At 54.4% G+C, this 24,977-nt stretch overlaps 3 protein-coding genes and 1 long non-coding RNA gene across 6 annotated transcripts; 2 read left to right on the forward strand and 2 right to left on the reverse strand.

The window, feature by feature from the left end:
• Positions 1-3,081: 3,081 nt before the first annotated feature.
• Positions 3,082-5,099, reverse strand: LOC111558715. The gene is made up of 2 exons (XR_002739825.2): positions 4,326-5,099; positions 3,082-4,240 (listed from the first exon to the last, which is right to left on the reverse strand). It is a non-coding gene; the product is annotated as an uncharacterized LOC111558715 (long non-coding RNA).
• Positions 4,122-8,132, forward strand: MAGIX (MAGI family member, X-linked). 2 transcript variants are annotated; one of them, XM_023249116.2, is made up of 6 exons: positions 4,122-4,258; positions 5,095-5,241; positions 6,022-6,104; positions 6,181-6,417; positions 6,771-6,942; positions 7,576-8,132. In XM_023249116.2, the coding sequence occupies exons 1-6, from the start codon at positions 4,210-4,212 to the stop codon at positions 7,881-7,883; spliced, it is 996 nt and encodes a 331-aa protein (XP_023104884.1). In that variant the 5' UTR covers positions 4,122-4,209; the 3' UTR covers positions 7,884-8,132. The 2 variants fall into 2 exon arrangements, with proteins under 2 accessions (XP_023104884.1, XP_044906919.1); XM_045050984.1 differs by lacking the exons at positions 4,122-4,258; positions 5,095-5,241 and adding an exon at positions 5,463-5,487.
• A 3,795-nt stretch (positions 8,133-11,927) lies between these two features.
• Positions 11,928-14,840, forward strand: PLP2 (proteolipid protein 2). Its single transcript, XM_004000511.6, has 5 exons — positions 11,928-12,174; positions 13,257-13,409; positions 13,515-13,610; positions 14,147-14,237; positions 14,435-14,840. Exons 1-5 carry the CDS (start codon positions 12,079-12,081, stop codon positions 14,455-14,457), a joined length of 459 nt encoding a protein of 152 aa, XP_004000560.1. The 5' UTR covers positions 11,928-12,078; the 3' UTR covers positions 14,458-14,840.
• A 3-nt stretch (positions 14,841-14,843) lies between these two features.
• PRICKLE3 (prickle planar cell polarity protein 3) lies at positions 14,844-23,775 on the reverse strand. 2 transcript variants are annotated; one of them, XM_004000512.4, is made up of 9 exons: positions 23,621-23,775; positions 22,393-22,478; positions 21,370-21,553; positions 19,331-19,444; positions 18,604-18,741; positions 17,624-17,827; positions 17,336-17,522; positions 16,262-16,561; positions 14,844-15,682 (listed from the first exon to the last, which is right to left on the reverse strand). In XM_004000512.4, exons 1-9 carry the CDS (start codon positions 23,660-23,662, stop codon positions 15,084-15,086), a joined length of 1,854 nt encoding a protein of 617 aa, XP_004000561.1. In that variant the 5' UTR covers positions 23,663-23,775; the 3' UTR covers positions 14,844-15,083. The 2 variants fall into 2 exon arrangements, with proteins under 2 accessions (XP_004000561.1, XP_023104787.1); XM_023249019.2 differs by lacking the exon at positions 23,621-23,775 and having other exon boundaries at positions 21,370-21,549; positions 22,393-22,476.
• Positions 23,776-24,977: the final 1,202 nt, after the last annotated feature.

A 24,977-nucleotide genomic window follows, 5' to 3' on the forward strand; every position in this document is an offset into this window, starting at 1 on the left:
CTAAACTAATTTATTAGTACTAGTAGATTTTTGGAGATTCCACCTGATTTTCTACATAAATAATCATGCCTGAATAAAGATAGTTTTACTTCTTTTGATCTGTATGTTGTTTATTTCTTCTTGTCTTATTGCACTGGCTATGACCTCCAGTACAATGTTGAACAAAAGATCCATGTCTTGTTCTTCATAGCCACACCCAATTCATAAATCTAAAGCAATCCCCTCTTAATCCCACTCCAGCATAATTAATGTTGATTACTACAAGATGTGGTGGACCAATCCCATTTTAGACATCCCCATAATGAATTTATGCCAAAATCCTTTTAGGCCCCATCTCATTGATGGATTTAAGCCATTTACCTCTCTTAGGTTCACTCTATTCATGGATTTAAACCAATCTCCATCTTATTTTATTTTAAAAATTTTTTTCTCATGTTTATTTATTTTTGACACAGAAACAGCACAAGCAGGGGAGGGGAAGAGAGAGAGGGAGACAGAATTGGAAGCAGACTCCAGGCTTTGAGCTGTCAGCACAGAACCCGATGTAGGGCTCGAACTCACGAACTGTGAGATCATGACTGGAGACGAGGCTGGCCGCCTAACCAACTGAGCCACCCAGCCACCCCAAGCCAATCCCCATTTTAGCACTGCATTCCTGGATTTGAGTAGAACTCCCTCATAGCCACACTGCATAAAATTATTTAAATCAATGTCCTTCTTGACGCTGTCACATTCTAAGAGTTAAGACCATTTCCCCTGTTAAAGCTCCCTTTGTTCAGGGACTTAAGAAATCCTCTCTTCAAGTCCAGGCCACATTAATGTTTTTTTTTTTTTTTTTTTTTATTATCTCCATTTTGGCCCCACACTTTTCTTGGATTTAGGCTCCATAAATCTACCTCATAAATCCTACCCATTCACTGATTTGAGCCTCATCCCTTCATTGCCAATTTCCTGGATCTAAGCTTAAAAACCTCCCCACCTTTAAATATTTCAGTCCTGCCCCATCCATGGATACAGAAACTCTGTACCTAATTAACAGTAACACCCTATTCCCCCTTCCCCCCAGATACTACATTCAGTCTGTATAAGTTAGCATATTCTAAGTGCCTCATCTAAGTGGAATCAAACACTATTTGCCCTTTTGTGCCTGGCTTATTTCACTCAACATAATGTCCTCAAGGTTCATTCATGCTGTAGCATGTGTCAGAATTTCATTCCTATTTAAGGCTGAGTAATATTCTATTGTATGTTTATACTACATTTTGCTTATCCATTTATCCCTCAATGGACATTTGGATTCTTTCCACCTTTTGGCTATTGGGAATAGTGCTACTATGAACATTCGCGTACACATATCTATTTGATTCTCTGCTATCATTCCTCTTGGGTATGTATCTAGGAGTGGAACTGCTGAATCATAACTGCTGAATCACAAGTTAAATATAGTAAGACTACATTTAACTTTTTGAAGAACCACCAAACTGTCTTCCACAGTGGCTGCACCATTTTACATTCCCACCATGATGCACAAAGGTACTAACTTGTCCACATCCTGGCCAGCACTTGTTCTTTTCCATTATCCTGATAGTAGCTACTCTAGTGGGTGTGAGGTGACATCCCATTGAGGTTAGGGTGAGCTGATTCCCCCCCCCCCCCATATACCAGAATCCATTCTTTCCCATTTAATTTGAAGTGCCACCTATACATTATGTATCAAGTTCCTGTATATACTTATTTCTAAAACCCCAATTTCTGGGGTACCTGTGTGGCTCAGTCGGTTGAGTGTCTCTTGATGTCGGCTCAGGTCATGATCCCAGGGTGGTGGGATGGAGTTCTGCATCAACTCAGGGTTGAGCCTGCTTGGAATTCTCCCTCTCTCTCTCTCTTCCTCTGCACCTTGTCTTGGGTCACACATATGCTCGCTCTCTCTCTCAAATATAAGTAAATAAATACATAAAAAATAAAACCCCAATTTCTCATTGAGGAGTTTGCCTAATTCACTCCCAGTTCAACACTTTTTATTACTATGTCTTTGTAGCATGTCAAATTTTGAAATCTATGTGCTCCCCTTTTGTTTCTGAGGTTGACCAGGCCAACCCACAACATTTGTGAGTCCTAGGGGAAGAATAAAAACGGAGGCCCACATACTATAAGGCCAAAAATCTAAAAGTAAAAAATTGAGGTAATTATTAAATAAAATTGGATGTACCCTCCTACTTTGAGAAATACGTTTCCATACAAACCTAGAAGAGAGGCAGGTCCCAGACCTGACCACACTGTGTTGTCAATGTCTGTCTGCGTAGGCATCCAGTAGGGCCTCTTCTTCCAGAGATGGCTCCTGCTAATGGCAGCACCAGGGCAGTTTCAGTTCCATGTACCCAACTGTTCCTGCACCACAGTGGCGGAGTGGGGGGGGGGGCAAGCTCTGACCAGGTGGTAGAAAATGTCCACAGAATACATAAACTAATGAAAATTCTACAGAGAACTGTACTATAGAGGGTCTCAACCTTCCCCTACACAACACCAGACCCACGTTGAGTCAGATGTGGGCAAAGAACCCAGTATAGGGAGACAGAGGCCCATATAGGACAGTGAGTCCAGTGACCAGCACTGCCCTGCAGGATTGGGGAATTCCCCAAGGGGAGTTCAAGGGGACAGGGACCTGGAAGAGAGAGTAGAGTGGGAAGGCTTCCCAGGGAAGGAGAGGACATGGGAGCCTAGGGATCAGCCTTGGTTTTTTTCTCCCTAATCCAGTGCTCCTGAGAAGACGCAGGAAAAGATATCAGCCTAGACTCTTCCTCACAGACAAAAGCACATTAGTTTACAGTTCTACATATTCAACCAATCATCCATTTTCTGCAATGAACATATGCTCTTTCTTTTCAGAAAAGGATGAATGGATTGTTGAAGCCTTAAAACTGGGCCTTGATAACACGAAGTTCTTTTCCAGGTGGACAAGATTCGGAAGGGCTCCAATACACAAGAAACAGCACGGCAAAGGCAGGAGGGTGGGGAAAACTGTGCACATATTTGGGGAACGGTGACAGCCCCATGTGGTATGCACAAGAACAAGACAGAGCAGTGAATAAAGTCCAGTGTATTTCCCTTCAGACAAGGTCAGATCAGAGGTGGGAGGGCCACAACATTCCAGGAGGAAGGAAAGCAGGGACCATTCCGCCCCTCTCACCTATGACACCACAGAGACCCTGAAAGGTGGCCCAGAGAGGCTGCCCGGCCACCCAGAATGAGCATCAGGACACAGTGTGTCCACAGCTTATAGTGAAAGTCACAGAAACAGTGCATGTTGGGGGTAAGCTTCTTGAGACTGGCCGGCTGTAGGGCCCTGGACAGGTGTCTGAGCCCCTGTGCCCCTCAGTTTCTTCCTCCACAAAGTGGTTGTCACAGACTGTCTCTCATTGCACCCCATTCCTCCTTCCACTACAGTAGCACTGTGCCCAAGTGCCCCCCCCGGACCTCTGTCCCCAGGCTTCCCCCACTTTTGATACCTAAGAGAGGCCTCATTTCTCACCTCTCATTGGCTGGTGTCCCCTCCCAACAGGAGGGCCTTCAAAGCCTCCTCAAGTTCAGGCCCCTACCACCCCTCCACTCTCCAGGGCACCTGCCCTTCCCGGCTTCTTGAGTCTCCCAGCCCTATCATGCTCAGGGCCCCAAACCCTCCCGTGGTACCCAAGTCTCCTCAAGGGCTACCCCCTGCCCAGCTCAACAGACTCTTCCAGTTCCCAAGTAGGTCCTGGCTCAGGCCAACATTCACTGCAAATGTACCGAGTAACTACCAGGAGCAAAGCTCTGCTGGAGGCTGCAGAGTTCCCTGGTAAACGTGGGTTCCACTTCTGCACCCCCGTGTTTAGTTGTCAGAGCTGGGGCGGGGACCTTAACTTTTCTGGGCCTCGACTTCCCCTTCTCGCTCACGGAATAAAGCCTCTCCTGGGTGGGAAAAGGAGCACAGCCCAGGGTCCTGGGAGAGCAGAGGGGGCGCCTGAGGTAGAGGGAGGCCAAGCGCTCACGCTGCCTCCCACAGCCAGGCCTCCTTGCCTGTCGCCAGGTAGGTGACTGCGCGGGTCAGGTCGCCGGGCACGGGACCAGCCGGCTACAGCGGCGCCCAGGCTCGGGCGGGCCGCCAGGTGAGCGCGCCCAGGAGCTCCAAACGCGTCGCTGGCGGCCGTGCGTCCACCCGACCGACTTCGGGTCATGGAGCCGCACGCGGGGGGCGTCACGGACCCTAGGGGGAGCAGAGGAGGTACGGGAGGGTGAGGAGGGACTGGGCGCGTCCCTGCCACCCCTCGCCCCGCCTGTCTGCTGCTCACCTTTTCCTTCCGACAGGTAGTAAACAAAGCAGCCCAGGCGCCCTAGTGGCGGTGGCGGTGGCGGCGAGCAGGGGGGCCCGGCGACCCGGGCTGGGCTCCAGGTCTCCGACCTGCACCCGTACCCGCACCCGCATCCGCACCGCGGGGCCGTGTAACCAGACCCGGGGGCTCTCAGGAGTCTCCGGGGAGTTGTGCCACAGGGGTCTGCCCGGGTCACTGGGGACACCTGGGCCCTCAGGGTCTGTAGTGAATTGCGGGGGTGGGGGCGTTAGGCGGGAAGCCTCTGGGATAAATGGAGGGGCAATCTGGGACTACGTGGGCCATCAGGGTATTTGGATACCTGGATATCTGGAAGGGGAATCGGGGGTGCCGGGGCCGCAGCGGCGGCCGACCCTGTTCTGTCGGGGTACCTGGAGAAATCGGGGTCCCTCTCGATATCGTGCGGAAAGAGTTTGGAATCTGGGCTTATGAAGGGGCAGTCGGAGACCTCCAGAGATAGTCCCAAAATGTTCGGAAGGGTCCGGGAATAATTCGGCCAAATAGCTGTCTCCAGGATTATGGTGGGGGCACGCGGGGTCCACCGGCATACCCGCGATGGTCTGGGGGTCGCGGGAGTTGAGAGGGGCAGTGGGCGACCTTCGGAACTATCGAGCGAGTGGTCGGGGGGCTCTGAAGATCTTGAGGGGCATTCTAGGTCTTCGGACGTCGGGGAGCGTGGGGGTTGGCCGAGGCTCCGGCGGGCGCTGACCTGTTCCTTTCACCCGCGCAGGCCGGGGCCTTTCCCTGCCCGCGGGACCCAGAGCCCGGCAGCTCCTGGCGCGGCTGGACGCGCGCCCCCTGGCGGCCCGAGCTGCGGCCGACGTGGCGGCGCTGGTACGCAGGACGGGCGCCACATTGCGCCTGCGCCCCAAGGCCGGTGCGTGTCGGGGGCGGGGCGGGGCCTCTCAGGGGGCGGGGTCTGACTGGAGCCGGATTCTGACGTAGCGGACCCGGGATGGTTGGTTGCTCCCCTGGGTGGGGCCAATGCTCCCCTGGGGGGACTGGTGGGGCGGGGCTCGGAGGGAGCTGCGAGACGGGGGAGCCCTGACGTGATCCTAGAATATTCCTCCAGGAGGTGACACTGGGAAGGTTACTGCAGTAGGTGAATGTTGCATGGCTAGTTGTGAGTGCGGGCCGGATTGGTTATCCCTGTCGGTGGGGCTTTGAATGGCATTTCTGAGAAGGTGGGTCCTGGAGAGCGTTGGGGGCGGGCACTTGGCTAAGGGGCGGTCCTGGAAGGCCACTCTAGGGGGTGGAGCCTACAAGCGCGAAGGGGCGGGACTCGAAATGTCAGGAATGGGTTGAAGTTTATAGGCCAGTTAGAGGGCGGAGCCTGGGAAGTTCAGGAGCCCAATCTTGGAATTGCACCCTCCAGGGAGGGCCTGAGGGTGTTAATATGAGGAGCGAGATCTTCGTGTGTATTAGAGGGCCGTAGGAAAGTCTGGAGGCTTATTCAAATAGCCGGGCCCAGATTTATTACTTAAAAAGGCTGGGTCAAGTCAGTTATTCAGGTGTGCTGAGTTCAGTTAAATGAGTGCGTGTGCCTCTCTGCATTCCACAGGCAAGGAAATGAGGTGAGGCTAGAATGTTAAGTCAGGGGGTAGATCCTTGTTGGTTTCCATGGAGTACCCCTCTGATTGCCTTTTTCATCTTCCAGCCATTAGTGTGCTAGATTCTGCCGACATAGAGGTTACAGACAGTCGCCTGCCTAATGCCACTTTTGTGGATCACCGGCCCCAGGTACCATTTTGTCCTCTTAAAGAATGCCACCTGTTTTTAGACTGGAAATGTATGTACACTTGTGTCTTTACTCCAGCATCACCAGTCAGAGACCTTGGGTACAGGTACCGCACCGCCCCAAGTGACCCAGAATAAGGCACGTTCTGCTTCGAAGCCGCTCCAGGCCTCTGGACGGTTCTATGTGGAACTGGTTCGCGGTTCCGCGGGCTTTGGCCTGACATTAAGTGGAGGCCAAGATTCAGCCGGGGATACTCCTCTGGCAGTGCGTGGGCTGCTGAAGGATGGGCCGGCACAGCGCTGTGGTCGCTTGCAGGTAAGGTATAAGACACCCGTCATTAAACAAGGCTAGCCCAATCCTTACCTTTTGTTGGGGTGTTCTCCATCTGTTCTTTTTTTTTTTTTTTTTTTTAATTTTTTTTCAACGTTTATTTATTTTTGGGACAGAGAGAGACAGAGCATGAACGGGGGAGGGGCAGAGAGAGAGGGAGACACAGAATCGGAAACAGGCTCCAGGCTCTGAGCCATCAGCCCAGAGCCCGACGCGGGGCTCGAACTCACGGACCGCGGGATCGTGACCTGGCTGAAGTCGGACGCTTAACCGACTGCGCCACCCAGGCGCCCCTCCATCTGTTCTTTTACAACACCCCTCGCCTTGTACTCTTGCAGGCCGGGGACCTCGTGCTCGACATCAACGGAGAGCCAACGCAGGGCCTCACCCATGCGCAGGTGGTGGAGCGGATTCGCGCAGGCGGACCCCGTCTCCGCCTTGTATTAAGCAGGCCCCTTGAAACCCACCCCGGCAAGCCTGAGGGGATGGGAGGGCCTCAGAAAGGAGATGGTGGGTTTCCCAAAGGAGAGGGGTCAGAGATCTGTGAGAGGAAGGAGAGGGTGGCAGAGTGGAGAGGGTGGGGTCCAGGGCATGAAGAGGTGGTGGTCTCAGTGGGCAGGGTCAGAGTTCACTGCCTGTGACGGGTCATGGTATTACCAAAAGCAGGGTTGGGAAGGGCAGGGTCCCAGGATAGGAATAAAAGTAGATCTTAGAGTGGAGGCTTTTGAGGTACCGGGAGAGGAGTGGGGAGAACGAGTCTGGGGTAAAAGTGGATGTTCGGAAGGAAGAGTTGTGGTCCTCGCATGAGAAGGCAGAATGGGTCTCAGCAGGGAGAGCATGGGATGGTGTAGTGAGGGGGATACAGAGGGTAGGGGTCTAGTTCCAAAGCTGAGGGATCCATTAGGGAAAAGGTTGGGAGTAGAGGGAGGTAGGTTAAGGAAGGGGAGAGTCTAGGGTACTAGATAGGAGGGGTTTGGCATCTTGAGGTCAAGGTCAGGGTTTGATTTCCTTTGGGGATTGTAGGAAATTATAAGGATTGGGGTCTCTGTTTCCTGCAGCCTCCCTGCCACGCTCCACTATGGGGCTCGGCTCTCAGTTCCCCATCCTATCGCCCAATCTAACCCGCAGTTCTGCCATCCCCAGATCGCAGGCCAGATCCTGGTGGACCAGAGGTGATGAAGTCTCGCAGCGCCAGCGCTTCCCCACGTCAGCACCCGCTATCCCGTACTACGGCCCAAACCCAGGGCAGCCCAGAACCTAGCCCAGAGGGGGCAGCCGACTGCCCCGCGGTTCCTCCACCTGAGCGCCGCACAGAGGACCCTGATGACCGAACCCCAGGTTCCCCGGGACCCTGGCTGGTGCCGAGTGAGGAACGGCTCTCGCGGGCCCTAGGGGTCCCAGGGGCTGCGCAGCTTGCTCTCGAGATGGCAGCTGGGAGGCGGAGGCACTGAGCATGTAACAGAGGGTTCAGTGCTCCCTTGGTACAGCCCAACCTGTATCTGGCGTGCCCCGCCGGCCGCACACTACCATGGCTATCATGGGCGGGGAGAGCTTCCTGTCTATGTTGTCTCACCCGGCCTCCTGCTGAGCAGCAGACCAGCTCATGCTCCCCTCAAGGTGTCAGTGGTACAGCCCTCCGGACGGGCCAGACCAGCGCTTCTGGTTTCGAGCGGGGGTGGTAATAAAATGGTTCGACCCAGTCTTGACTTGCCAGGTGCTGTAGGCCGGGTGGGGCTCCTGAGTTCACCCGGTAAATGAGGGGGTGGGTCGATCTGGTTTCAAGGAGGGCTTCTTCTTGCAGCCATAGACAAACTTACTTCGTGTTGTTTCACTCGTGCCTCTAGCGGGGTCTGCTTTTGCTGATCCTCAGCCGGGCGTGCTTTCTCCCCACTCGGTTTCTCTTCCCCAACTCTTGCTTCTCTCCGCATTCGTTTCACTTTTGGGGAGGTGTGCAGGGCTCACAGATAATCTTTGCTCGTGGCACGGGGAATGCAGAGGTGGGCCCGTTGTAGCAGGAGTGCACCTATATACCCACAGCTCCAGGCAGGAATCCTCCAGACCCTCAGCTGATGAGCAGATAGCAAGGCTAGAACCTGGGTGACTTCTTTCGCCAGGAGTCTGTGGTCTCTCACTTCCGGCCTGGTTGACCAGCTTTTGCTGGCACGTAGACTGCCACCCTTAGGGCATTGGTTGGGGCCCTGGAGCCCCCTTTGGGGTGGAGTCGGGAAGGCGTGAGTCAGCGGGCTGGGCTAAAAAAAGGCTGTTAGAACCTTTGAGCCGTGCCCCCCTCTTCCATAGATGGTGAGGAACTGCAGCCAGGCTTGTATGCACACGCCACATGCTGGGCGTTCCGGTCCTGGGAGAGGCCAGAGTTTCCTCCATCCTGGGAGCAGAGCCCCAAAGCCAGGGCTTATATGGCCAGCGGGACTCCAACCGGGATAGCCCCAAAACCAGCACTGGCTGAAGCCAGAAATGTCCAGTCACCTCCGCTTGTCACCACATCCTGAACACTTGGCCCCATACCCCCAATGAAGGAAGCTGTGGTCAGGCAGGAGTGGGCAACTCCCACCTCTACAGGGAGGGGTCGGAGAGGGGCGACAAATTGAAAGACCAGAGGTGAGTTTCCAGAGTGACACTGAGAGGAGAGAAGGACTGCAAATCCAGGCTGGGAGCCAGGGTATAAAGAGGTGACCCCTTGAATGGTCAGCACTGTGGACATTGTGGGAGAGTGCGCTGGGGCTTCCAGCTACCCTTGACTCAGAGCCTGGTGGAGGTGTGGCTCTATGGAAGTCAGGAGCCCCAGTCCTATAAACACAGTCACACCCAGGAGACTAATAATAGTAACCCAGCCACCATTTACTTAGCCTCCCCCCCCCCCCCCCCCCCCCCCCCCCCCCCCCCGTTGGCTTTACTTGTGCTATTTTCATCTACTTACTCCTCTACTCAACAATCCTGTTATGTCCATTTCATGGGGGAGGGAAGTGAGCCCAGACAGTATAAATGACTTGAGGGAGGGTGTTGAAGCAAGATTTAATCAAAGCCAGAGTGGGGTACCTGGATGGCTCAGTAGGTGAAGTATGCAACTCTTGATCTGGGGGTTTTATTCAGCCCAGCCGGCTGACTCACACCTGTGAGTTTGAGCCCTATGTTGGGTGTAGAGATTACTTTTAAAAAATCTTTTTAAAAAAATCTTTTTGGGGGCACCTGGGTGGCTAAGTTGGTTAAGCATCCGACTTCGGCTCAGGTCATGTTCTCATAGTTGGTGAGCTCAAGCCCTGGATAAGGCTCTCTGCTGTCATCAGGGAGCCCACTTTGGATCTTTTGTACCCCCCTCTCCTGCCCTTCCCCTGCTTGCTCTCTCTCTTGCTCTCAAAAACAAACATTAAAAAAATCTTTTTTTTTGAGAGAGAGAGAGAAAAAAAAGAGTGCAAGTGGGAGAGAGGGAGAGAGAATCTTAAGCAGGCTCCATGAGATCATGGAGATCATGGAGATCCATGAGATCAACTGTGGGATCAGGACCTGAGCCAAAAATTAAGAGTCAGACACTTGACTGACTGAGCCACCCAGGTGCCCCCTAAAAAATCTTAATCAAGGCCAGATTCCTAAGCCTGTCCTCTTAATCTCACCTGCATCTGACAAAATAATTGCACTAGGGAGACGCTGCTGGAATGAAAAACATAAAGATTTCTAACCTTGTGTAGATTTATGTCAGAAAAGAAAAGACAAGAAAATGAATAAATAAAGGATAGCTTCAGAGCCCAGAACCATAAAAATAGCAAAAGGAGGTTATGTTGGTGGAGGTGATGATGGTGGGCTGCTGGTCTCTTTGGAGACATAACATTTGAGCTGGGACCTGAATGACCAGAAGCCAGATGTATGAAGAGCTTGAGGAAGGGCATTGACAGCCATGGGAACAGCAAGTGCAAAGGCCCTGAGGTGGAGCAGAGTTTGTTTTGTTCTAGAATCTCAGACATGTCCTCACAAAGTTAAAAGCACACACTCGGGGTGGGAGAAATGTGCTTCATTCCTTCCACCACCCAACCACTCTCAGCAATTTGGACTGACAGAGGGGTGCCCCTTCCTTGGTTTTGAGGGGCCCCAGGTTGGGGGTACAGACAGGTCCTTGTGTTGAACTGTCCTGGCCTTCCAGCCACAACTCTTCCCTCCTAAAATGAGGTGAGAATAAAACCAAGTCCAGTCTGGATAGTGTGATCCTCAGCACATCTCCATGGATATCCAGATTCCTGTGACCAGGTGCATGTCTCAGATGCAGAAATCAAGGCTGAGTCAGGAGAAATTGCTCACTTAGGATGACACACATCAAATGTCATCAGCATTGTCACCCAGACTGGCACCCCAGGAGCCTTCCTCTCATCTTGTCAAACTTCCAGCAATAAAGAAATCCATGCTCCGGGGCGCCTGGGTGGCGCAGTCGGTTAAGCGTCCGACTTCAGCCAGGTCACGATCTCGCGGTCCGTGAGTTCGAGCCCCGCGTCGGGCTCTGGGCTGATGGCTCAGAGCCTGGAGCCTGTTTCCGATTCTGTGTCTCCCTCTCTCTCTGCCCCTCCCCCGTTCATGCTCTGTCTCTCTCTGTCCCAAAAATAAATAAACGTTGAAAAAAAATTAAAAAAAAAAAGAAAAAAAAAAAGAAATCCATGCTCCTTCCCCATTCCTCATCAAGGGCTGTGCTGGTAGCTGCTCTCCTTAGAACCAGGAAATGGAGGCCCAGCACTTAGGGCCAGGGCTTCCCTAGGATTGCAGAACAGAGAATCAGACCCTGGGCTGTGACACTGTTAATATCTGTCCCGATTTACTGAGCAGCTTGATGCTCACCAAGCCCTGTTCTCTTTTAGCCGGTGCGCTAGCACAGTCTCATTTCCATCACTGCTAAGAGGTTTATTCCACCAACCATGATCTTTTATCCGAAATTCCGAAGTCCAAAAAGCACATGTTGGGAACCATTTGGTTACAAAACCTGACCTGACTTAACGAGGCACAATTTTCAGTTCTGACTTATCCCACTTACTGTAAACGACATCCACACCTTTTCTTGAAGAAATATTAAGGTGTTTGTTTTTTTTTTTTTTTTTAACGGAGCAGCCTCAAACCTCTCTGAGAGTGTCAAGAAACACAACTCAGATCCGAAATATTCAGAATTCTGGAAACACACATGGGTTTAACCATGCCCTCAGTCATTTTTACAGCTAAGGAAACGGAGTCATACCTCCCCCTCCCCTCCTCCCACCAAAACCAGATCCCCGCGGTTCCGAATTGAGTCAGCACCGAAAGCATTCCTATTCTGAAAGCGCGAAAGGTCTCGCCATTACTGCCATTACCGCACTTGGTACCCCGCACTGCCAAGCCTCAAAGGCTGGCGCCTCTGGAGGTGGGGCGCCCTGGGGGCTATGAGCCAGGCGGGGAGTATCCTTGGCAGGCGGGGCAAAGGGGCTTCCGGGGCGGCAGCCACCTGGCCCGGCCCCCTCCGGCCCCGCCCGCTTCTGCTCTGCGAGGTGATTCACTCCCTCCTTCGCCTCGGGGGCCCCCTTCCCGTCCAGACGGCGGGCAAGACGGCAGGGTGTGCAGCGTCCCCCAATCCACGGGCAAGCAAGTAGATACTCTGCGCCCCTAGGGACTCCAGCGCACCCCATGGCGGATTCCGAGCGCCTCTCGGCTCCCGGCTGCTGGGCCGCCTGCACCAACTTTTCGCGCACCCGAAAAGGAATTCTCCTGTTGGCTGAGATTGTGAGCGTCCCGGGATAGGCGGGTGGGCAAAGGCGGGGTGGGGTGGCTGGACCACGCGTAGCCCGGCGACCCCAGGTGAGGCAGACGTGGGCCCGGAGGCGCTCCCCAGTGAGGCGAGGGTGGGTGACTTAGTGGCAGAGGCCCGAGACTGGGGGCTCGGGGCGAGTCCGTGGGGTTTGGAGAAGGTGGTCAGGAGCTGCTGGGCCACGGGGTGACGCAAGGGGTCCATAGAGCGTATGTGGGGCCCTGTGGAGGGAGACCGCGTGGACACATCGGTGGGCTCAACCGAGGGATCCTAGGGGGCTGGGAGGTGGGGGGCCTCCCGTGGCAGGGCGTGGTGCGGCCTGGGCACAGGCGGGCGGGCTGGCCGGGAGCCCAGGGGCGGGGCCTGTTGGGGTGGGGCCCTGAGAGCTGGTCCTTTGGGGTAGGGCGGTCCGCCTTTTACCAGTTCTTCCTCACCCTTCTGTGGTCGGGTCGGAGGTCCTTAGCTATTCCGGCCGCTCAGGAGCCTGGGTTTCCTACCTCCCTCAAAGTGGGCGCCGCCTTTGATTCACTTGTAAAAGGGGTGCGACGCCTTTAACACAGCCCTGCCCCTCCGGTGTCATTCTCACCGCTTCCCAAAAGGGTTGCCGAGGGAACCGCAGGTCCCGCCCCTGTCAAGGCCCTGAAGCTGGCGCCAGCCGTACTCACAAAACACCTGGCTGCACCACTCCCAGCAGCCCGCCCCTATGCTGGAAGGGAAAAGGGGCGAAATTGAGGCACCCAACGCTACCCCTTACTAGCTAGGTGACCCTGGGCAAGTCACTTAACCTCTCTGGAGCTCACTTTTCTCACCTGTAAAATAAAGATACTAATAGTACCCAGCTCATTAGGTTGTCGTGATAATTAAGTAAATTAATATTTGTACAGCTCTTAGAAGAACCTTTGAGACACAATGAGCACACAATAAATGTTTAGCGATTATTATTTGTCACCTTTCCAGTCCTGGTAGGCATCTGAGTTTGAGACCTTCAGTTTAAATCAATCCCCTCAGCCCTGATGGGCACTGATCATAGGCCCCCTTTCCCCTGTCATCCTTCCAGATATTTTGCTTGGTGATTCTGATCTGCTTCAGTGCCTCCACACCGGGATACTCCTCCCTGTCGGTGGTTGAAATGATCCTTGCTACTATCTTCTTTGTCATCTACATGTGTGACCTGCACACTAAGATACAGATCATCAACTGGCCTTGGAGTGTGAGAAGGGGGCTGAAAATGGCGTGGTTAGGGAGGGACCTGGGCAGGTGGGATGGTCCCAGTAACTCTGGATGCTGACTTCCCTCTTCTCTTTACACCTCACAGGATTTCTTCCGAACCCTCATAGCGGCCATCCTCTACCTGATCACCTCCATTGTTGTCCTGGTTGAGAGAGGAAATGCCTCCAAAATCATCGCAGGGGTAAAAGCTGCAGGGGCAGCTCTAAAGTAAAGAGAGAGGGGTTTGAGAATCCAGGGGCCATTTCTGCCCCTGTTTTTGCTAGAAAGCGTGTGACCCCTAGCAGGCCACACTTGTCCTCAGAGCCTACAGGAAAGTCTGGCCCAGGCCCTGGTTTTCCTCCCAAGATCACCATTTGCTGTGAAAGGCCATACTTTGTCCAACACAGGGACCTTTGTGGGAAGAGCAAAGAGGCGGCCCCTTTGTCAATACATTAGACTATCATCTGCTAGAACTTTGTCTCAAATGTACAGTGTGAATAGTGCCACCAACATGTGGGGCCATCATGTGGTTTCCTGTGTTGGGATGGTCTAGGAGGAGGGAGGGTAGGGTAGATTCCAGTCTCCTGGTCTTTCCCTGGGGCTCTCTGGCTTCCTGATCTGGGTTTTAGTCACCATCCCTGTGTTGGGCAGTCATTGGAGGTGGTGGACAAAGAAGCAAAAGCCTGAGTAGGCTGACCAACCTAATCCAACCTCACTTACTCCCATCTCCACCCTCAGGTACTGGGCCTAATTGTCTCATGCCTCTTTGGCTATGATGCCTACATCACTTTCCCCTTGCGGCAGCAAAGACATACAGCAGCCCCTACTGGTAAGTGTGTGTGTGTTGGGGGGGGAGTGTTGCTTAGGGGGCTGAGGAGAGAAGGAAAGGGGTCTCCCAAGGGCATGAATGCCCCTTATTGGTACTGATGGCTTTAGTGCCAGTAAGTACCATAAGCTTCAGTATTCTTGTCTGTAAATAGGCGTATGAATCCAGCCAATGCTTTCCTCTCTTTTCCTCACTTGCAGACCCTGCAGATGGCCCGGTGTAGGTGAACTCCCTTCATTTCTCTCTGCAACCTGCAAATAACACTTCCATGGAAATAACTCCCTCCTGCTCCTACAGCACTCCCAGCCAACTCCCAGTCCCTTATTTGAAGTAAAAGTGCCTTTATCGGGAGAATCTATTTTCCTACCTGCCAATCCCTCCTGGGTGTGGCCATTTTTATGGGTGTGCCTATGTCCCCCTTCCTTCTGCAGTATCCAAAAGGAGACACCTGTTCTGCCTGGACTATGGACCCACTTAAGCCACAAAATGAGGGAGGAGGGAGCCTCAGATTTGAGATTTTAGGTCCCAGGTTGTGACCCACACCAAAAAAACTCCTCAGTGTGGGTGGTTCTGTGGAGGGATAAATAAAGAGATTGTTAGAACATATGGTAATGAATAAATTAATCCTTTGATCAAATGTGGATAAATCTCAAGCATCAGGAGGGGCAAAATTGGGGAGGAGGACAGCTGGAGCAAGGAGGTAAAGAAGCCACACCTGTTTTACAACAAATATTAAATTACTCCATTAACAAAAAACAGATGAAGGAGGAAGGGGATTTATGATTTAGGTTGGGGGATGGGATCATCTACTTGGACTTGAGAATGGAGCCCTCCAGGACTACACTGCCTTCAAGCCAGGATGCAGTTCTTGTCTCTGGCCTGGCGAGGCATCCCTGGGCGCGAGTTCCCGGAGAGCTGTGGAGATGGGGATTTAGGGGTTCCAGTTGCATTGTCCTGAGCAGGCCGGGGCCTGCACAGATGCGGGGGCAGCGGGATGCGTTCCCCTAGGAAGAAGCCATCCTCCTCTGAGGACTCAGAACTGGGGCTAGAAGGTGAGCTGGAACAAGATCCTGAGTCCGATCTTGATCCCAAGTCACATTGGTGGTGGCGATATCTGCCAGATTGGCGGCGGTGATAGTGGTGGTTGTGGTGGTGGTGGTGGCGGCGGCGACGACGGGTGGGGGCCCTGGGTGGGGGACTGCGTGGCCTGCGACGCTGGGCTGGGGGCGCACTCAGGGTCCGCCGCGGGCCTCCCTCGGACACCAGAGGGTCACGGAAGCTGACACGAGGGGTGCTCTGGCGACCAAAGGCACCATCTTCCGAGCTCGGGTCTGGCTGTCTGGGGGGTCCTGGGGGTGGCTCGGGGGGACTACGGAGCCCCAGCTCTGGCATGGAGTGGCGGTGGGGGGCCCCTCTCAGAAAGCGGGCTGGCTCCTCGGGGCCTGTAACTGAAAAGAGAGATGGAGCAACTCCCTGTTATCTCCCCCCGCCCCCAACCACCCAGGGGAGGCCTGTGGAAAGGCTTTCTCTGCTTTCCCCCATCGGGACTGGGAAAGTGGAAACAGGGGTCGGAGAGGGGCAGCAAGGTGGGGAATTTGGGCAATATGAGGCCTAGGGCAGGCTATGGGTGGAGGGAATGGGAGCTAGGCTTCTGATAGAAGGGGCGTGGCATGGGCTAAAGCCGACCAAATTTGCCTTAGGATAGGGGCGGGGCCTGGGCGTGGAGGGTGGAGGGTAGAGGGTTTGGAAGGAAGAACAACTCAGGGTCAAGCAGGAACAAGTTGAGGCTAGGGGACTGGCCTTGTAACTGAGCGGGGAGGAACCAGGGTTCACGAGGGGGTGTAGTTTGGGCTGGAGACGAGACCTAGTTTGGGGATGGAACAAGGGTTGAGATGGGGCGGTGCCGGGGATGCCCCAGGTGAAGGGCCTGGGTGAATTGAACTCAGGGGGCCAAGGGTTGAGGCGGAGGGACGAGTAGAGGCTGGGCGTGGCTCTAGAGGCTGGGCGTGGCTCGAGGGTTAGCTCACCAGGCTCCGGCTCCGTGCTGGTGCCTTTGGTGGAGGTCTCGGACGCCTCCTCCGGAGCAGAGAAAGAGGCCGTGGATGCTGCAAGAGGCGCGGGGACCGTGCCCGCGCTCCAGCTACGGCGGCCGGACCCAGAAGCCGTGGGCTCCGACCCCAGGCTGCAGGCTCTCGAGCAGAAGATTAGGCCGCGGCGTGGCAGGAAGGGGCGGCCCAGCAGGGCTCGCCCGCAGCGACTACAGCAGAAGCAGCGGTCTGAGGCGTGCCAGTGCTGGCCCTCATAAGCCATCTGCCCCTGGTCCAGGCCTGCAGAGACCGAAGAAGGGGGAAGCTGAGGCAGGGTCATCAGGCATATCCCCACCCGTTCTGAATGGGCCCTTCTTGGGAAGAGGCAGGGAATCTAAGGCAGGGTGTCCCAAGACTCCCTCCTTCCCCCAACTCTTCAGAATGGGGCTCTTCTCTGGAGAAAGCAGGAAACCCGAGCTTTGGGCTTTGCCCTGAGTTTCGTCATCCCTTCTTTTCTGGAAACTGTTTCCTCCTTCCCTTTCTTTCCTAGGGTGCTCCCTCCCAGAGTTGGGGTTTGGCATTGGACTCTAAGATGTGGGTCAGGCTTCAACTTTAAGAAGTGGCTTCTGGTGCATGGAGTGCAGAAGGCAGACCTGATGAAAAGACCAGGGTGGTGGGAACAGGGCTTAGAAGGTAGGGCGGGGCCTTGGTAGGAAAGGAGTGGGTCTTAGACGGTAGGGTGTGGTTTAGAAGGTAGGAGGAATCTTTACAGAATAGGGCACAGCTTGGGGGAGTTGGGCTTTGGATGAGGGACTAAAGGAGGGGGGAGGGGCTGGGAATTAGACGGAACTCTGGAAGTGGGCCTAGATGTGTCGTGGTGCCTAGTGTTGTGCAGGTGGGGTTTAGAAAGTACGGCATAACGGGGGATACCGGTGAGAGATTTGCAGTGAAGGGTATAGGGCTTTGGTCCTGGCACTAGACTGAAAGCATGGAATGTTAACGGAGGATCCTGCTGGGGTGGTGCTGTGGCCCAGCTGTCCATCTGTCCCCTTGTTCAATGTCACGTTCACCCACCAATGTGCTCCCCACAGCCATCACAGTACTCGGCATGGCGGGCCTCGTAGCAGGCACAGCAGTGGGGGCGGCTCTGACGCATGACGTAGCGCTGCCCTCCTAGCGATGCTTCACATTCAAAGCAGCAGAAGTGACCCATGTGCCAGTGCCGGCCCTCAGCCTCGGTGCACTCAGGGGAGAAGATGATCTGGGGGGGGGGGGGGAACACAGGCCACCTTGGCCATCAGAGGGGCCTGCCCGTGGCCCTGCCCACTCTCCACTCCCACCCCTGAGTAGAGAGGCACGAACCTCATCACAGGCTTGGCAGCGCGGGCGCAGGCGTTCAGCATGGTGACGACCACAGTAGACTTTGCCAGCATGATAAAAGTAGATGAGGTCCACCAGCAGCTCCCGGCACGTGGAGCACACAAAACACTGTGGGTGCCAGCAGGCACCCAGGCCTGCCCTGCTGGCAAACACTGCGATGTCCCCACCTCCAATCTGCTTCCCGCACTGCCAAATGACAGATAGACACTGCCACCAAGATGGTCAGATGGATGGGGTCAGCCAAGTCATGCAGGTCGCACTTGGGCCATCCCCATGGCAGACCTCTGTGACTGGTTCCACCAGTGGGGTAACTTTGAAACAGGTCCTGCCTACAGGGGAGGGTACCTTAGAGACTGACCCTCCTCCTGGGGGAAACCATAGAGACAGGCCCTTTTAATCATGGGTGGCCTTAAAGGCAAATCTTGGCTTTAGGGAGCTGGGGAAATCAAAGAGATAGGCCTGGCCCAGTGGGGGAAACTTAGTGACGAACCTCACTTTAGATCCTAACAGTAGGACTTAGGGTCAGGCTCTACCTACCAGGAGGGGCCTTGAAGATAAATTTGACCCACCACTGGGCCCTACAGACAGGTCCTGCTACTGGGGGTCAGTTCTTAAGGACATGTTGCAACCACAAGAGGACCAGAGAGTCAGCCCACACCTCACATCCACTGCGTGGAGGGAACTAATAGAGAAGGTCCACTAGAGCCTCCCGAGAGACAGACCACACTTAACAGTGAGATGGGAGGAACAGGCCCTGTCCACCAGGGGGTCCTACAGACAGACCTTGCTGGCCAGGGAGGTGGCAAGGGATGGTCCATGCCTAACAGTGGGATAGGAGGAAAAGACCCCATCCACCAGAGGGGACATTAGAGACAGACCACTAGGGCTTAAGTGGCAGGCCTCATCTTACCAGGGCCTGGAACAAAGGCACTACTCACTCACCTAGGCCCTCCCTTGCTCACCTCCTCACAGATGGCTCCAGTGATGGTCAAGGGGAAGATGCGCACAGTGCCGCGCCCCAGATTCTCTCGTTTCCGCTGCTGGCTGAAGGCTCTGAGCTCTTTCTTCTCTTCCTCTTCCAGTGCTGTGCAGTACTGTGCCTGGGGTAGGAAGGTCTTCCAGGTACCTCCCACGATGCCTGCCCCTCCCCACCTTCCAGAATTCATCCCAGCTCAGAGTTCACTTCTAGGTCTTTCTATAGATGTTACTTCCTGCCTGAAATTCCCACCCCTTACCTCTTCTCCCGAGGCTCAGCTGTGGTTTTGCCAAGGAATGTCCTGATTGTCCCTGTCTGTCCAGACCTCAGATCAGCTTACCTTTCCTCCTCTGACTCTGTCCATTTCTTTTTTAAAAAATGTTTTATTTATTTATTTTGAGAGAGACAGAGACAGTGTGAGCAGGGAAGGGATAGAGAGACAGGGAGAGAGGGAGAGAGAGAGAGAGAGAGAGAGAGAGAGAGAGAGAGAATCCCAGGCAGGCTCCGCAGTGTCAGCGCAGAGCCCAACACGGGGCTGGAACTCACAAAATTGTGAGATCATGACCTGAGTCGAAGTTGGATGCTTAACTGGCTGAGCCACCCAGGTGCCCCTGGCCCTGTCCATTTCTTTCTAGCTGCTTAGCATTTGCTCAGGCTGTGCCCCCCACCCCCACCCCGACCTGGCATGCCCTTCCTGTCTTTTCTCTCCTCACCTCACTGTCGTGTGGGGGCAGCTGGTGCAGCAGCTGCTTGATCCTGTATTTCTCCCCGGGACTGTTGACATAGGGGACCTTGTCCTCTGGGAGGCAGCTGAAAAACTGGTATACCTGGGAGGACACGGGGAATGGGAGACAATGATTGAGACTAGGGGTGAGTTGTGATACAGTGAGATGGTGGGACCCTACTTCTCTGAGAAAATTAAAGTCATCACAAGGGAATGTCTAGTGACACTCTCCATCTCCCCTTCCTACAGTCTGGATCATTTCCATCACCCCCCAAATACACTGTAAGTTCTTTCAGGTCTTGACCCCACTTTCCTTTCCATCATTCTCTTTCCTTTTACAGCTGTTGGGTGCATTCACTGTGTCCACTTCCTCTCTTCCCATTGTCTCCAGACCCGACCTCAGTCAGGCTTCCCCACCCCTTCCATCCCTGCCCCTGTTCCAAAGCTGTTCCTGTCATGGTCATTGACAAGGTGCACACCATTAAAATCATTGTTCAGGTCTCAGGCCCTATAACAACTGGACTCTTCAGTAGCACTGGACACAGTTGATCGCTCCCTTATCCTGGAAACACTTTGTTCCCTTGGCTTCTAGAACACTACACTGTCTTGGGTTTCCTCTACCTTATTGGCTGATCCTTCTCTGTCTCCCTTTTGGTTCCTCCTCAAATAGCTGAGCCCCAAATGTGGGAGGGTTCTCAGGCTCATCCTTGGGTTTCTTGACTCTCTCTACATTCAGCCCCTTGGGAATCATGTCCAACCTCATGGCTATGAATACCACGTCATGGCTAATGCCTCACAAATGCATACCTCCAGCCCTGTGACTTCTCCCCTGAGATCCCAGCAACATGGCCACTCAAACCTTTAACAGGCATCTCAAACTCCAGATGGCCAAACCCAAATTTATGTTCTTACTTCTCAACTTGCTCCGGCCTTGGCCGGTCCCACATCAGTTAATCCATCCATCCTTGAGGTCATTTTTGACTCCTCTCGCTCACATATTCACAAGCAAATCCTCTTAGCTCTGCTTGCGAAACATCTGCAATCTGATCACCACTTGCTACTTATACTGCCAATATTGTCATCAGTCACAGGACTACTCCAGTAGCCTCTCCCTCACTGCCCCCCCCCCCCGCTTCCAGCCTTACTCCTTGTTTGTTCTACACGCAGCAGTCAGAGGGATCCTGCTAATCCTAAAACAAACCACATCCCTTTCTGCTCACAACACTTTCGTGGCTTCCCCCTCACTCAGAGTAGAGGTCCAAGTCTTCTCCATGACCCCCCTCCACCTCTTGGACTTCACCTCCCCCCACTTTCCCAGTCACTCACTGTTCTAGCTACACTGTCTCCTCACTGTTCCTCACATGTGCCAAGAATGCTGCTGCCTCAGGGCCTTTGCATCAACTCTTCCTTTTGCCTGGATAGCTCTACCCTTGGGTATCTGCATAGCTTACTTCTTTACCTCCTTCAGGAAGCCCAAACATCATATTCTCACAGAGGTTGACTTGGGCACCCTATTTACAGTTCTAACTTTCTCTCTACTCCTTCCCTGCTTTTTTTATTGCATAGTCCTTACACCATCTGACATATTTTTATAGGTTTGTTTATATTGGCTGTTGTTCACTTTAGGAATCTAACTTCCATGTGGGTGGATGTATTTTTTTTGTGTTTTGTTCACTGCTGTGTCCTCAGTGCCTAGAACAGTGTCTGGGATGCAGTAGGTGTTCAATAACTATTTGTTGAATGAATTAATTAATGGTGATGTGGTGAATGAAGTGCTGGGATAAGACCTGAGTTAAGAGATAGAATAGGAGTGGGGTGAACATGCCCTAATTAACCCACTCAATGATCACTCAGGGTTCCCTGAGAATTGTGGGGGGCCGACCACTGTGAGATTACATAGGGGTCAGAAGGATACATGCAATTTGACCACACACCCTAGTGTGGTCCCACAAATAGGTTTGTATATGTGTGTGCCTGCATGTGTGTGCATCCACTGGAGAACAGGAGCAGGTGGCAGCCTCTGGTCACCTGCTCTGGCTTGAGACCAGGGGGCACCCAGGCATACTCCTCCGAGGCACAGCCAGAGTCATCATCGGAGATGGAGTGGTGCTGGAAGTCTGAGATTAGCCGACACATGATGCGTTCCAGATCCACAGGCACCATGTGCACAGCATGCTCTTCCCTCGGGCATTTGCAGTGCTGACAGATCTTTCTGAGGGAGAGGGAAGGGTGTCAATTACTAAGGCGTAGTAGCTCACTTGGACCCTTTGGCAGCCCCAAGGAAGTACAAATAAGGGGCAGGGACATACAGATTATCGTCACCCAAGGACTCTAAGCCAGGACAGGGCTCTGGGCCCAGGGGTGGGACTGCTGTGGGTGAGAGAGGAGCAGAGGGAGTGGCTGTGAACTGCAGGTGGGGCTGTGGCCCCTGACTATTATCTCTGGGACTCAGTCAGACTGTCCTGGCAGTGGGCCTGAATAAAGGTGGGGCTCTGAGTCTGAGATTGGAGTTACATATTCAGAGGTTTCTTTCCAGGATTGGCTTTGGATATTGTGGGGGAACTTTTCCTAGAGGCAGGCTCTAGCCTGTGCTGGGTCTGAACTTGTGGGCGGGTGGGGGCTCTGAGCCTGTGGGTAGGGCCTGAGTGTGCCGGCTGTGGGTTCTGTGGGATTTCACGAGACGTTTTGGGTACAGGGCTCCAGGTGGAGGATAGGACACTGGGTCTGGGAGAAGAGTTCTGAGTCTGAGAGGGGCTGGATGTCAGTGGATGCTGCTCAGCCCCTGGGACTGAGGACTTCCCTAGGGATGGACTGGCAGCCAGGCGAGAACACTTCTGGGGGGCGGGGCTATGTAGTGGGTGGAGTTTTCTTGGGAACTGGACAATTGGGAATGAGTCAGGGGGTGGGGCCCTGAGTCTGAGCGTAAGGCTATTGCCCCAACTGAGCTGCTTCCATGGACTAAGCTCAAGCCTACGGGTGTGGCCTGAGCTTCTGGGGGTTCCCCTGAGGACGGGGCCCTGACAAAGACAAGGCCCTCAGATGGTCACCTACCTCCAGCCGTGCAGCAGGAAGCCGGGGCACTGTTCCCTGCAGGAGTTGCAGGGCTGGCCGCGGTCTGGGTCCTCCGCCTCTGGAGGCTGAAGTGGGTGAGGGCAGACGCGGTACCAGACGAGGTGCGGGGGCGGGGAGAGAGAAGTCAACGCCCGCCTCTCCACTCCCAGGCCCGCGACCGCACGCCAGGGCCTGTCCCACCAGGGCAGCGGTGGGCAGGCTGGGACAGCGCCGGGAGTGCAGGAGAGGAGGACACAACTGAGGTAGAGGCGGGGAAGTTGAGGCCACCTTCCTATATACCCCTTTTCAGGGAATTCCCTTCCCCCTCACCCAGCCTTGGACACCTCCCACCAGCCTCTGACTCCTCCAGGCCTCAAACACCTCCCCCAGAACTCAGAACACTCTCCACACCAGAGCACCGAGACTCTAATCCGGGTGTCCCTCCCAGGCCTCATCTTGGCCCCTTCTCCATCCAGGAGGCCAGCAGCACTCCAATTCCACAGGGTAGGAGTCTGAGGCCCCATCCTCACTTGGGATCCCCACATGAACCCTGTCCCTCTTTTCCGAAGCCCTTCCCCCAAACCCTGGCTTCCCCCCTTTCATACCTAAGGAACTGGATCAGGATCTCAGGAGGCCCATGATCCATTCAATAATCCCCACCCCAAGAAGTCTTGGCCTTTGGTCCTTTGGACCACCAAACCCAGATCCCACTTAAAGACCCCCTCCAAAGGAAGAGCAGCCCCACTATCTAGGAGGTCAAAAAGCTCCTGGCTCAGGTAGAAGCCTGGAAGCCCTCTAACTCCAAATCCAAATCCCTGGACCCTTAGTATTTAGGCACCTCAGGAGTGTAGGACCTCACCCCTAAGATCACTTTCTGCCAAGGTACAAGATTCCCTCAGATGCTCAGGAGGTCCTTACTCAATTCAGGACTCCATGATCCAGTCTTTTGGCCCTCAGAATCCCCTCCCAGAATTCACACGAGAGGACCACCAGGTCCTGGGGTGCTGATGGAAGTGTGCAGAGAGGCGATTAGGGAGCATCTGCCGCCAGATCTCCACGTTCCTTCATCCACACGTTTCCAGCAGCCCCAGCCCGTCTGTTCTGGGAATCTGGAGATGGGGATTCCCAAACCCTCAGTGGCGCGCCTCCTCGCTATCCCTATCCTCTGCCCCCTCTCCTGGGCCTCAGTTTACCCCTGACTCCCACCGCTGCCCCGAGTATCGCTCACCGCGCGACCGGAGCGGCGCCTCCGGGACCCACGCGCGAACATGGCGCGCCCGGGCAGGGTCAAGCCGGGCAGGGTCAGGCCGATGGAATCCTCACGGGCCGTCAGGCCACCGCGCGTCCGGCCTGGGAGATCTGTTCCGTATATCTGACACCGGCATGGGAGGAGCGCGCCAAGCACCGCCCGCTCCTGGGCCTGCACTCACTCCTGGGCCAAGGCGCCCCCTGCCTAGAGGTGAGGGGCACGCAGCCCAGGAGCGCCGTACAGGAGAGCTCCCCAGCTTTCCCGCCCGGAGCCAAAACCAGGCCTCAGAAGGCACGCCTCCCAGAACCTCAGGGTAACACATGGCCTCTCACGGAATATTTTAGGGCCTGAAGAGGCGGGAGGGGGGGGAATGCGGGGGAGGGGAACTTGGAAGTGGCCACCTGGCTGCAAGGAGTGGTGAGCTAGGGTACTTGTACTGGCGTTTCATGTCCATTTATCTTGGATGTTATTGGGAGGAGGGGTTAAAGCCACCTCTTGGCCCCCTCCCCACTGGTGATCTTCTGAGGGTCTCTTTCTCCCCAGTGAATGCTGCAAGTGTGATCCCCAAGCCCATCGCAGTCCCAGCTGGTGCTCCCTCACCACCATCAGAGAACTAACTCTTATTCACCCCCATAGCCCCCCACACCAAAACTCTATCAGAGCCAGGACCATTTGATATTTATGGGGAGAAGGTTAAAGTCACAGGCCAGGTTTGGAGGCCCTACTCCCCGCTCCCTCCCCTTCCTTACAGGCCCGCTGTTTTGTCCCCTAAATCCTGAGAAATAGATACTAAAGCCTTCCCCCCCTGGCTCCCATTTTTCTCTCCCCAGTTAGATATCCCTTTCCCTGAGTTCAGTCCATAGCTGGGAGTCTCTCCTTCACATGTCAGGCTTCACGGCCCCTCAGGGCTGGGAGGAGGGGGTCCCTGACCCGGCAGTCAGGACTCAGGTACCAGGCAGGGGTTTCTAATTAGGCAAGGTGGCGGTGGCAGCTGGGCCTTTTATTATGGGCACAGGGGACCTCATCCATACCCAGCTCCAATATGCACATCCCAGTCACTTCCCGCCCCTCCCTGCCCCATGGAGTAGCCAGGGAATGAGTGAATGAATGAACTAATGAGTCATCCCAGTGCCCTGCCTCCTGGCCTTGCAGCCCATTGGGTCTCCCAGTTCTCCATCTGGGGCAGAGGAAGAAAATGTCAAGAAAGCAGAGTCTGAAGAATATGAGGTGGGTTAGGTAGAGAGAAGTCTCCCTATTAAGTGTAGGGGTTCTATTCAGACCATTTGGGGTTTGAAGACAGGGTTCCACGGAGTCTGGGAAGGAGAGTGGCTAGTGG

The sequence above is a fragment of the Felis catus genome, chromosome X (assembly GCF_018350175.1).
Source record: "Felis catus isolate Fca126 chromosome X, F.catus_Fca126_mat1.0, whole genome shotgun sequence".
In the NCBI taxonomy this organism is placed as follows: domain Eukaryota; kingdom Metazoa; phylum Chordata; class Mammalia; order Carnivora; family Felidae; genus Felis; species Felis catus.